The sequence below is a fragment of the Mirounga angustirostris genome, unplaced genomic scaffold (assembly GCF_029215605.1).
Source record: "Mirounga angustirostris isolate CCGP_5_RB_7025 unplaced genomic scaffold, mMirAng1.0.hap1 SCAF_10, whole genome shotgun sequence".
NCBI classification, from domain to species: Eukaryota; Metazoa; Chordata; class Mammalia; order Carnivora; family Phocidae; genus Mirounga; species Mirounga angustirostris.
In genome coordinates this window covers 38,090,160-38,103,338 of record NW_026991718.1, presented here as the reverse complement: position 1 = coordinate 38,103,338, position 13,179 = coordinate 38,090,160, and the positions used below count along the sequence as shown (strand labels likewise).

Sequence of the window (13,179 nt, the reverse complement as noted above, 5' to 3'; positions counted from 1 at the left end):
GCCCAACATGGGGCTGGATCTCAGGACCTCGGGATCATGACCTGAGCCAGAGGCAGATGCTTAACCAACTGAGCCATTCAGGTGCCCTGTCACTAACTTATTTTTATTCTTAAGATATAATATTTTTTACTCTTTGCCCAAGCAATTCTACTTCTAAGAATTTACCCAGCAGAGTTACTTGCATATGTGCACAAAGGTATGCATATAAAGAGATATATTGCAGCATTGTTGAGAACAATGACTGAATGAAACCTAAATAACCACCAATAGGGAAATATTTAAATTAAATTACCTTGCAGTCACTAAAACCAATGAGGTAGATTTTTGTGTACAAATATGGAATGAGCTCTATTTCTTAAGGGAAAAGAATTAAGAGCCAAACATTGCCACTGTATTAGTTCGCTAGGGCTGCCATAACACAGGACCCCAGAGTGGGTGGCTGACAGCAGAAATATGCTCTCTCCCAGTTCTGGAGCTTGGCAGTCTGAAATCAAGATGTTGGCAGGGTCGGTTCCCTCTGGGGCCTGTGAGGGGAGGCTCTGCTCCGACCTCTCTCCTTGACTTTCAGATGGCTGTCTTCTCTCTGTGTCTCTTCACATTGTGTGTCTCTTTCTCTTCACCTGGTATTCTTTTTAGAGGGACACTAGTCATATTGGATTAAGGACCCACCCTACTCCGTTATGACCTCATCTTAACTAATTAAGTCTGCAGTGACCTATTTCCAATAAGGTGCATCCTGAGGTGCTGGGGGTTAGGACTTAACATACGAATTTTGGGAGAATGCAATTCAACCCATAACACTGTGTATGCTGCCATTTATAAAAAATAAAAGGGACACACACACACAGATTCATGCACACATATGCCTGTGTAAGCATAGTCAGGCTTGATACAGACAGAAGGAGGAGGAGAAGGCTATAAGCAATAGATCAGTGATGCTTGGTGTGGACAAGTTGAGAGTCACCCTTTCCAGATAGGATACAAAGGAGTTGGGACCCATGGATTATTTTTTTTTTTTTTTTTTTTTTAAGATTTTACTTATTTATTTGAGACAGCGAGAGTGCGAGAGCCTGTGCATGAGCGGGGGGTAGGGGCAGAGGGAGAGAGAGAAGCAGACTCCCCACTGAGCAGGGAGCCCAATGTGTGGGGTGGGCTCAATCCCAGGACCCCGGGATCATGACCTGAGCTGAAGGCAGAGGCTTATCTGACTGAGCCACCCAGGCGCCCCTAATACGGGTTTTTTGTAGGAACACCCTTCTTTTCACAAAGTCAAAGGTTCTGTATTCTGCCGTTGTATATTGGCATGTATGTCCAGGACACCAAGCACAGTACCATAGGAGCTACAGAAAAGAATTAGCTCCTGTGTCCACCCTTACCCTGACCTTCTAGAACCCGTGGGATAATGTGTGTTTTATCTGCAAGCCAGCCAGTCTTCCTTCCTGATATGTGGCCCTGAGTATTTGTTTCGTAACTTGCTCCCACCACTACTTAATTTTTTGTTAAGAGACCAGACTCTTTTCTCCCTTCCAAAGTTAAATGTATACGGTAACCTGGAGAAAAATCAAAACCAAATATTTAAAAAATGAGAAAATAACACCAAAATGTAGAACATTCCCCTCAACTGTGGCTTTGGAGCCTCCTTGTTTAGGTTGCTTAGGTTTTTCTTTTTGTCTCTCCCCAGCCCTCACCCCTGGTTTTCACGATAAGAAGGCACTAGTTTTTCAAGGTTGGGGAACCAGCGTCCTTCTTTTGCTCTGCTCTTCCTCTTCTAGTTCCTCTCCCTCAGTGGCTCCTCCCCTTCTGCGGACTCCTCCCCTTCCCCCTCTAGCCTTCCTCTGGCTCCTTCTCCACTGGCATTTCCCCCTGCTCCAGCTCCTCACTCTTTTCCTCCTGGTTGTCTATTTACTTTGTGCTTCTAGGAGGGGAGTCTCTCTCTGTAGGGTTCCTTAAATCCTATCTGCAGATCATGCTTTCCTCCTGCCTTTACTCTGAAAAGTGGAGCCAAGTGGAACAGCCCCCATTTCCTTTCTCAGAATAGCTTTATCACATGTTGCACATGTAATTAACAACCTTCTAGCCAGGTTGCTTTGAGAATCTTGGCAGTTGCCTCCTTGAAAAAATTTGATTCACTTCCAAAGCTTGAAGTAACACTCTTCCTTACAACATCAAATTGAACAAGACTTTTTATTAACATCCTGACCACTTGGTATTCTCCAACTCTACCCTGCAAGCTATTGATTACTCCAGAAGATTCACTAAGAATTTTGAGTTTTAAAGATGATGGAACTTACAGTAGATTAGAGACTAGTGGGCATAAACTAGATTGATTTTATGAACCACTGTTTGGGCAGCAAGCTATGGATGACACCAAGAATCTAGGTTTGGCAGACTACTGGTACACCTCTGGACTAGCAGTTATAGAACTCTGTACAACCAGGTGAGACACGGACCCCCTCTTACTTATGAGCTTGATTCAAATGAGTTTGGGAAAGTGAATATGCACTTAAATGACTTGTCTGGAACCAAGACAAGGTCCAAGTTAACAGAAGGCTAAGTAGTACTCTGGGGCTAGAAGATAGCCAGAAGCCAGAAATCTCAGCCATATCAAAGATCAAGACAAAGGTGAGGTCAGGAGTGAGGCCTGTGAGCAGAAGTCATAGCAGTGGTGGATGCATCAATGGTTGGAGTCAGGCAATGTGGCAAGTATAGGTAGATGTGCAGAGGCCAGATACAGAAGGAAATGAGGATAGTCAAAGTTGTGGGGATAGTCAAGAACTCCACAGAAGCCAAAATAAGTGAGGTGGGTAGAAGCGTAAATAGAAAGCCCGTTCCTTTAGGAGATCCTAACCCAGAAGCAAGCTGTCCTGGCCAGGGGCCTCTCATACTGCAAGGTGGACACTGCAGAACTGGCTCAGGACAGCTGCCAGACTGAGGGGAAGATCCCGATCTCCATCTATTAAGGGAGTATGTTTTTAAGGGAACGAATGCCCATCCTCCTGTTACTTTTTGGTAGTTTAGTGAAGGTGACCTCACAAAACAATGTAAGCAGCAAATCTAAATGGAGCCACTGAACTCAATTCCTTATAGTGAAAAGTTTGGAAAACTGGAGACCTGGTTAAATAACTTATTCTGGCTTTATACAGTGGAAACTGCTACAATTATTAAAAGTGGTGATATATTTTGATATTGGTATGGGAAAATATCCATACCTACTAAGTGAAAGAACAGACCATAGACAGAGATGTGGTCCTCTTCCAGTTAGAAGAGATATTTAGTGCTCTTGGCCTATACACACGTGCATGTGCACGCCTATGGGAATGCAGTTCAGCCAGTACATACCGAGAAGGCCGTGATCGACATGCTTGCTGTTTACGGTCAGTGTCTGTTCTGACTGGTCAGTGCCTTTCCTGTGCCACTTGTTAAATATTTTAAATATTATTCCTGTATATATGCTACACTTGATCTTAGCCAAAAGGCCGAGAAGCGATATTCCTGTATATATGCATTGGAAAATGTTCCTCAAAATGCTGTGTTCATCTTTGGGTGGATTCTAGGGATTTCTATTTTTATTCCATGCTTTTTTCATATGTTTTATTTTTTTAGTTTCCATGTATAAGTTTTATGGTCCAAATAAATAATTAAGTTATTTTCATTTTGGAAGAAAGTTTTATCAGATTTGCCTAAGCAAAAGAAAAAAGAAAAAAAGTTAATTCTAGAAAAGAGTTTCTGATATGGATGAGCACAAGCAAGTAAACTTTGTCTTTGGACATTGAGAACTTTGGCACTTTTTCTTCAAAATTATGATTCCCTTATGGGCTTTTTAATTAAGGTACCTCTTTCCCTGAAATAATCAAAGCTTCATTCTTTAAAAATAAGATCACTAGAGGGGCACCTGGGTGGCTCAGTCCATTAAGCGTCTGACTTCAGCCCAGGTTATGATCCCAGGGTCCTGGGATCGAGTCCCACATCAGACTCCTTGAACAGCAGGGAGTCTGCTTCTCCCTCTGCCCCTCACCCTGCTCGTGCACTTGCACTCTCTCTCTCTCGCAAAAATAAATAAAAAAAAATCAAAAAAAAAAAAAAGATCACTAAAGGGGTACCTGGGTGGTGCAGTTGGTTAAATGTCTGACTCTTGGTTTTGGCTCAGGTCAGGATCCCAGGGTCATGAGATCAAGCCCTGCACTGGGCTCCGTGCTCAGTGCAGAGTCTGTTTATGACTCACTCTGCCTCTTCCCCTCCCCCCCTCAAATAAATAATTAAATCTTAAAAAAGAAAAAAGAGCACTAGACTGCTCAGGCAAACACTGTAAGCCTAATGAATTCAAATTTCACAGAGACAGCTGACAAACTCTCGCATGATATCACGTGGTCAAGACAAAGAAATAGGAACTGGATGCTAAGATACTTTGAAAGGATTTAAATGCCCACAGCCACAAGTCCCCTCTTTAATAAACTCCAATGGCAAGCTGGGAAAGGATTTTTTTGGGTCAAGCTTTAAGCTTCTGTCCTCAGCCCTGTGCTGGTCAGTATTTAAATCAGTGAGTTGTGGGCACCTGGGTGGCTCAGATGGTTAAGCTTCTGCCTTCAGCTCAGGTCATGATCCCAGGGTCCTGGGATCGAGTCCCTCATTGGGCTCCCTGCTCAGTGGGGATCCTGCTTCTCCCTCTGCCTCTCTCTATCTCTTATGAATAAATAAATAAAATCTTAAAAAAAAAAAAATCAGTGAGTTGAGCAAAGACTAAAACGCAAGGGCATACCTGTGCAATATGTGGTTGACTTGAAGTAATGAGGAACAATGGAAACTATTTTGGGTGATAGAATAAAAATCCAAAATACCAAAGAAAATACCACAGAGATCAAGGTCAGATTCTGCCCTGGGCTCCCAAAACCCAGGCATGAGCACAAGGTGGGGAATGACCGGCTGGCAGCAAGGCTCCAGGGCTTGGTCAGTGGAAAATGCACCTGAGTCAGAAGCTTGATGAGGGAGCTGCAAAAGCTATAGGGATCTGGAGCAGCATGTACGGAGGTGAAGCATTCAGAATGAGGAAGGCATCAATCTTGCACGACACTGAATGTCAAAGATGGCGGCTATTCAGAGATGCAGTTGGTTGCTTCGTGAAGAGGTGTCTAACTCATCATCCCTCTCTTTCCCAGCCATCTCAGGAAGTGGTAAAGGAGATGATACAATTCTCCAAGGATACACTGGAAAAAATTGACAGGGCTCGCTCTGAGGGTCTGTACCATGAGGTAAGAATTCATTTTTATAGGGATGGGTAGGGGAAGAGAGCAGAATGGTTCTCTGGCAAGGGGGGGAAATGGGGTGGGGTGGAGATGGGGAGGCTATCGAGCAGGTTGTTTTTCTGGAGGATGTCCATTGGTTTGGACTGTGACTCTTCTTGCCTTTAGTGCCTCTTAGAGGTGTGTTCTCAGTGATTGTTCAGCCTACTGAAGCTGGGTCTGGGGAGAGCACAGGCAGCCTGACAAATGTCCCCGGGGGATCTGTGATATCTCAGGTTGGCATCAGAGGTGGAGCAATGGAGATGGCAGTGGATTGCTTGCTTTTTCGTAATTGAGTGTATGTCCTGGCTGCAGTTTTCAGTCTCTACTGAGCATTCAGCCCTGGCTCTCAAAGCAGCAGGAATTATCAACTGGCTGTACACTAGAATCGTTGAAAAATCCTGATGCTCAGATGCCGACCCAGGACAATTTCATCCAAAATCTCCTGGGGTGGAGCCCAGATGTCGGGACTTTTAATTAAAACTTTCAAGTGATCTCAACAGGCACCCAAAGTTGAGACCCCCCGCCAAACACTGATCTGCAGAGCATTTGCATCAAATTCACCTGGGCAGCTTGCTGGAAATGCACAGTCCTCTGTCTCACCCCCTCAGATGTGATTCATCCAATCTGCAACAGACTGTGAATCCAAGCTCTTTAAACATCTCAGGCATGTAGCTGGGTTTGGAAGCCACCAAGGCATGGCAGTGTGGGAGATTAGTTTGTGTTCGTTTCTATCTGCTTTTCCTTTATCTTCATCCTCCTCATTTACTCATTCGTTGCACATTTTTGAGCCCTTAGTGGGGTGACCAGCACAAAACTTATTCCTTACCGGAACCAATGCGACATCCTCCTGGCGGGACTCCCAGCCTCCTGGGAGCCTCCCTCTCTGACAGCTCATCTTGTACACTTCCCTCGGGGAATGATTGTCCAACCTCACTGTGCGTAAGGACCACCCAGGTACAGATGCCAGGGTCCCTCCCCCAGATATTTGGTTTCACTTGGTCTGGGCTAGGGCCCAGACAACGCGGTTTTTAAAAAGGTCTCCGAGTAATTCCAGAGCCCGGCCAGAGTGGAGAATCCCAGGAATGGTGGTTAAGATAAAGCACAACTGCTTAGTTTGAATTCTTGCTCCATGTTTTACTACCTGTGTGACTTTGGCAAAGTCCTTACGCTCTCTGTGCTTCAGTTTCCTTATCTGGCAAAATGGGAATATTAGTAGTACCTATGTCATCGTATGGTTGTGAGAACCAGTCAGTCAGTCAGTCTCTCCCTTTCTAACTCTCTGCCACCTACTGACGATGAGAACACCTCACTTTGCACGTTGCCCTGCCAGCCACATCTCCCACCGGTACCCTCTTCATCCCTACTCTGCAGCCAAATAGGACCGTTTTGCTTTTCTGATTACAAACCCGTGCTTTTCCACCCCGTCAGCAATGTCCTCAACCTTAAAAGAATGAGTGTCCAGTGTCGTGGTGACGCTCCCCTACGTGAGTGCAGTGGTAATGGACAGGGCCCATGTCTCCTCCAGGTTGTGAAATTATGCCGGGAGTGCCTGCAGAAGCAGGAGCCAGTGTTTGCCGACACCAACCTCTACACGCTGCGGATGCTGAGCACTGTTTCCGAGGTCCTCTCCTACCTCCAGGCCTTTGAGGAGGCCTCGTACTACGCCAGGAGGATGGTGGATGGCTATATGTAGGTAGCAATGCTGGGTCTCAGAAAGTGCCCTGGCATGTGTCTGTTTCAGGGCTGGCATGTAGACGGCACGCACGTTGCTACGTCCCCCTCCTGTAACCCGCAGCAGGCATCAGTAATCGATCGCGGTCCTTTTTATCTTTACCACTGAGCCTTTTTACCACGGTGCTCCGAGGAGTAATGACCACATCATCAGGGCTGGTACCCGAGATGAAACCTATCTGTCATCCCTGGTCTTTCCCAAATCCTCCAGCTCCTCTATCACATGGGCGGCATCTCCTGCTTTTGGTTTTCTTAAGGCTAAGTCCCGCCTGATTTTTTAAGTGCTTCGAGAAGTTTCCCCCCCAGCAGTCAGCACAAGCAACCTTTTCTTTTATTTAAAAATGAATGAATGAATGAATGAATGAATGAGGTGTTAGCCATCCTTGCTTACAAATTATAAAATGCAAAGCCCTTGCCTTCCCTCTGCCAATGTCTTCTCTTGCCTTCCATGTCCACGTTGGATGTGACTTTGTATCTTTAGCCAAATGAGTAAGTTGGCACAAGCAGGTTCCATTTTTCTGAGAGAATGTTACTCATAAACAAAAGCCAGGAAAATTAGTACAATATGCTAAAAGGAAGCTCTGTTAGGAGGGTGCCAAGGAGGTGAGACTACAGTTCTGTCCCAAGAAGGACATTCAAGTTCTTTTTATTCCCCTGAACTGCTTTCCAGGAAGAGGGCTGGGGTGTCCCCGAGAGCTCCCCACTTCCTGTTCTCTCGTGGAGTCCTGACTCTTTTGCCCATGAGGACTTGGCTTTGTGGCCCAGGGCAGTCTCAGCTCCCACAGCCTCACCATGTGGGGTGTTTGGTAACTCTTCCCTTTCTCTGTGGCTCAGTCCCTGCTCCACGGGCTGCAGATACCTCATGGCACTGGTGGGAGAGCAGATGGACCAAGTCAATGAGGGTACTTGGTAAGTTGTCAAATGCTGTGCAGATATAAGGAAGGTTGGGATTATCTGTGACAGTTACTTGCTGTGTCCCCACAGGAAGCTCTACCACCCCAACAATGCCCAACTGGGCATGGCCGTGATGCGGGCAGGCCTGACCAACTGGCATGCTGGTAACATTGAGGTGGGGCACGGGATGATCTGCAGAGCCTATGCCATTCTCTTGGTGACACACGGACCCTCCCACCCAATCACCAAGGACTTAGAGGCAAGTAGCATGTCAGGGCTGGGCCTTCTTTTCTGGTCTGAGCTCTCTCTACAGATGGGAGCTGGGTTCTGGACTCTGCTTTTGGAAAGTCCATAGATTGCCCACTGGACCAGAAGGGAATTCAGAAATGCTTTAGTCCACTTCCCTTGTTTTACATCTGAGCAAACTGAGGCCCCTGGAAGGGCTTAGCCTGGCCATAGTCACATAGAGAGCGGATGGCAAAGTTGAGGTTTGAAGCCCGAGATGCTCCAAGCGTGGATGGAGAAAGCCTACCCAGCAGTGTGCGTGCAGCCACGTACATTGGAAAACGTGCTGCCTAGAGTGGAACTGGGGAGCACAGGCTCTGGAGTCAGACTGCTGGGATTAAACTCCAGTGTCACCACTTTTCAGCTGTGTGAGCGCAAACATGGAATGTATGGGCCTCAGTCTCCTCATCAGTAAAATGGAGAAAAGGGATAGGGTTGTAATAAGGGTTCTGTGAGTTAATGTGCGAAAAGCCCTCAGCACAGTGCCTAGCAAATGGCATGCTCTTAATAATTGCTGGTTTCCTTTGTGCTTTGAAGAGCTGGTTTTTTTGAGGGTGACAGGGTCCAAAGGACTGTCCTCAGGGCAGTATGGTACAGGGAAAGAGGACAGACTTTGGTGCCATAAAATGTCTGAGAAGACTAACTTTATGCCTAGTATATTAAGCCTGTCATCACTGTTTATGGTGTGTCTGTGTCCCACAGGCCATGCGGGTGCAGACGGAGATGGAGCTGCACATGTTCCGCCAGAACGAGTTCATGTACCACAAGATGCGCGAGGCCGCCCTCAGCAACCAGCCCATGCAGGTCATGGCCGAGCCCAGCAATGAGCCAGCCCCGGCTCTGTTCCATAAGAAGCAATGAGGACCTGTCTGGTGGAGGAGGGGCACCGTGGCTGGGGAACTGGGGAGACATTCTGGAGGTAGTGGGTTTCTGGGAAGACCCTTGATGAGGAAAGCAGAATAATGTTCACTCTTGTTGCTCTGGGAATGTACTGTTCTGTATTCCTCAGTTCATTTTGGTTCATTTAAACTTAGTTCAATTCCCAATTGAACTCTATCCCAGCCCAGGCTAGCCCATCTTATCCTACAAATATTTACTGGGTGGAAGGCCCTAGGGATAAAGAAGTTTCAAATGTAGCTGGGGAGGCAAAATGTAAACAATTAAAGCACAGTATAATAAATACAATGGTAAACTATATAGGGGGGTGCAGTGGCAGGCATATGTCTGGTATGTGGGGGTGTGTGTGTATGCGTTGGGAAGTGTGTCATGGAGGAGATGACATTTGAGCTGAGGGTGGCAAGTGCCTGGAGTCTCAGATGGCTGCTCACCTATCTGTGCATATATCTCTGGGACTGCTAGTCTTACTCATGGTCTGGAATACTACAGTCTTATCTGACGAGGATGGGTGATGTTCAATTTCTTCAGGTTAGCGTGGAACTATGAAGAAGGGGCCATGTTGGGGCCATTTAGTTTCTACTCAGAGAACCAAAACCTCTTAGTAAATATGAGAATGAGGTGAATATGCAGAAAGAGGTGGGGCTTTGCCCTAGCCACTTGAGGCCTCAGTTTAAGGTCTGGATTCCAAGTATTATTCGGAAACTATTTCTAAAACACCCAGAAGGAGTGTCTCTTTCCCCCACCCTCACTGCCAAGCCTTGATTCCCTGTGATGTGGGTGCCACTTGGACGATATCTGAGATTTTCCTGGCCATTGGCCAACCAGGATTGAAGTCTTAGCAGGATGAAGCTGAGGGAGAAACTTGGAAACACACATACCTGATGGTTTTAGGTTCAGCAGAATTGGTTTTGGGGAGTTTTATTTGGTTACATGTGCCTGGATGGTCTTTACCAGCTTAGACATCATCAGTGGCCCCCAGTAAATTTCTGTTCTTAGTAAGGAATAATTATGATTTCCTTTGCTTAATTTCTTTCACTGCCCATGACCTGGGACCTCTGCTCTTCTCACCAGGAGGGATGTCTAATCCAGACTCCACACGCCTAGGTTAGGATCTCCTTGGGAATATGACCAAGTTGCCATCACATCCTGGGAGGTTGCTGTGGTTTCCACCCAAGAGTGAGGGTCTTGGAATCAGCCAATCTAGCTGTCCTGTTATCTTCTGGAGTTCTAAAATTCTCACCAGTGTTTTAGGGGAATCCTGGAGCAAAGCTATCCATTTAGGGGTGTCACCAAGTCTTCCATACCATCTGGGGCCACCCTTGACCCCAGAGCTCTAGCTACCATCTTGAAGTGATTCCACCAAGCCCCGTATTTATCATCTGTGCCTAAAGTGTTAGCTCCTCCAACTACCCCCTTCATCTTCAGAACCATCTGCTGCCTCTCTCTTAACCTCTCCAATGGCTCTGCAAATGTGCCAAAAATTGGCCCAAAGCTCTGTGAATGTGCTACCTCTTTGCAAAATACTCATACCTGGCATTCAGCTCTTCTTCAAGGATACCCCCTTCTCTAGAAGCTTTCACAGGAAGACTGACAGTCTTCTAAGCTTTCATACTAACAGGCCTAGAGATGGCACCAGCAATCTCCCAGGAACCCAGTGCACATTCAAATGATCACTCTCCTGCCCTCCTATAAAACCTCCCCCCAAGCCTCTTCCCTTCTCTGTCACTGTCCTTTGCCATTCTGCTGGTCATTCTCCCATATTCATGGTCTCATTTCCCATCCCCTCTGCCTCAAATTTGGTGTCTTCAATGTCCACTTACAAAAATCATCTAATCCTCTTGCTTCACAGATTCTCAATTTACTCAATAACAGATGACTTTCCAGTTTCTTCATTAATACCCTCTCCTGGTCATAATTTCTCCATTTTTCGTGTCTAACTTCCTGGTCATTGCTTCCTACCTTTCCACCTCTCTTTTTTCTCCACCGCAGATTACTAGATGACATCATGTATACTCTAGTATTTCACCCTCCTCCTGTCTTGACTTCCTTCCAGATAAGCGAGTTCATCAGCCCTCCTTCCTATCTGCCCGTTCTCCCTTCCTGCCTGGCAGAGTCCCAACCCTGGGTTCATGTAGCTGTCTTGTTTTCCCTGTGCTGCTCCAGGAGATGCTAAGCACAGCCCAGGAGAACAGTACCTTTCTGAACACAGGCACTTCTACAGACGCCTTGCCAACCTCAGCTGGCCTTTGGGCGCAGCCCAGAAGTGTTTCATGTGCCCCTCATTGGCTGGCTCTCCCTTTTGCCCAGTAGCAATTTCAGGCCTTCACTCCTGTCCTCCAGTCTTCAGCTTTCAGCAGAAGCTCATCTCCTGCTTTGTAGAGAAACAGAGGTCAGAAGATGGGACGCCCTCAATCCTCTTCCCACATTCATGCACGTCTTATCTGTGCTTGACCTTCTTTTCCTCCTTCTGATACCATTGGAATGGGAACCCCTCTCCTCCCACAAAGCTAACTCTCCACCTGTGCTCTGGACCCCTTTCCCTCTGATGTCCTTGGGGCCTTGCTTCACCTCTAATTCCCTCCCCACCCTGGATCCTTGACATTCCTCCATCTGCTGCCTTCTTCATCAACAACCATGCTGAGGATTCTTGGGTCATAATCTTCACAGCTGAGTATTTTTTTTAAAGGACTTGTCTCTCATAGTTATTATCTGCCTTTCTTCACTTTCTTCAATTTCTTCCTGAACCCACTGCAGGCTGCCTTCCTGAACTCCACTAAAATGGCTCATACAAGGTCAACTCTGGTGGCCTGCTTTTAGTCCGTATGTTATTTGGCTTCTCTGCATCAGTTGACACTCTGGGCCCTTGATTTCTGGATATCACGTCCTTGTGATCATCCTCTGATGTATGTGGTTTCGCCGTCTTCTTCCCTAACCCCGTTTCTCTACCTGCCCCCGATACATTGGCATTTCCTGGGGTTGTCTTTGTTCCTTCTGGTCGCTCTTGGTTCATTCTCATCTCACTCTGCACACATTCCCTGCATGAGCCCAGCCAGGCCCTTTGTTTAATCACCACCTTGAGTCTGATATTCTTAACTCTATATTCCCAGACCTTGTTCTTGAGCTCCAGCTCCGCATGCTCTCTCGAATGTTCTCCAGGCACATCACACTCGGCACATCCAAAATGAAACATTCTCTTTCCCTTGTCCCCTCCCCCACATCTGTCCCTCAGCACACAACCCAAGAACACTTGACTTCTGCTCTAGTCACTCACTTCCACTGCATCCTAGACATCAATCAAACCCGCTCACTCATGGGTCCCTGAGTGACTCACGTTCTCCTGTGCCTCTCGAATTTTGAAACATTCTATCTAAAATATCTGAAACCTGTCAACTCCTTATTCATCTTTAAACATCCAGTGAGGAAATCACCCCTTCTGTGAAGCCTTTCCCAAATGCCTTATATTCTGCTGGCTCCCTGTCTGAGTCTCTCACATCACCCTTGAACCTCCCCTGCCACCAGAGCACTCTCCTCATGGCATTATAATTGCCTTTTACTTGTCTGCCTCCTCCACCAGATTGTGAGCAGGAGCCGTGTCCCTTTATTTGTCTTTCTATCCCCAGAACCTAGCCTGGGGTCCTGGAACATAGTAGGTGCTCAGTTAATGTGTGTTGAATGAATGAATAAGTGAGTGAATTTGCTTATCTCAGAGCAGAAGAGACTTGAAACTGCATATTTTGAGTTTTTATGTTACAGCAGTCAACAAAGGCCATTAAATCATCTGTATTTCCAAGCAAATATGTGTGACTTCTTTCTTTCTGATAGTCTATTTAGAGCAGTGCTGTCTAATAGAACTTTCTGTGATGATGAAAATATATTGTGTCTGTGTTATCGAATATAGTAGCTAGCCACTACCCACATGTGACTATTCCAGCTCGTGAAATGTGTCTAGGGTGAGTGAGGAACTGAATCTTAAATTTTATTTAATTTCAGTTTAAATAGCCAACGTGGCTACTGGCTCCTGTATTAGACAATGCAGTTTTAGAGAACAGTGTACTTTTTAAGATTATGGACACTGAGACCAGTGACGTTCCTA

The 13,179-nt window shown here is 46.3% G+C and overlaps 1 protein-coding gene and 1 non-coding gene across 5 annotated transcripts in view; one reads left to right on the top strand and one right to left on the bottom strand.

Annotated features, from left to right (window-relative positions):
* SMYD1 (SET and MYND domain containing 1) overlaps positions 1–12,881 on the top strand; it is a 47,261-nt gene extending 34,380 nt beyond the window's left edge. For all 4 annotated transcript variants that reach the window (XM_064572227.1, XM_045884586.3, XM_045884585.3 and 1 more), the window contains 4 exons: positions 5,154–5,246; positions 6,805–6,968; positions 7,995–8,163; positions 8,892–12,881. In XM_064572227.1, the coding sequence (XP_064428297.1) occupies positions 5,154–5,246; positions 6,805–6,968; positions 7,995–8,163; positions 8,892–9,050 (585 nt within the window). In that variant the 3' untranslated portion in view covers positions 9,051–12,881. The remainder of the gene's footprint in view (positions 1–5,153; positions 5,247–6,804; positions 6,969–7,994; positions 8,164–8,891) is intronic.
* On the bottom strand, positions 3,293–3,488 carry LOC123852246 (U2 spliceosomal RNA). The gene has a single exon (XR_006792848.1). It is a non-coding gene; the product is annotated as a U2 spliceosomal RNA (small nuclear RNA).
* Positions 12,882–13,179: the final 298 nt, after the last annotated feature.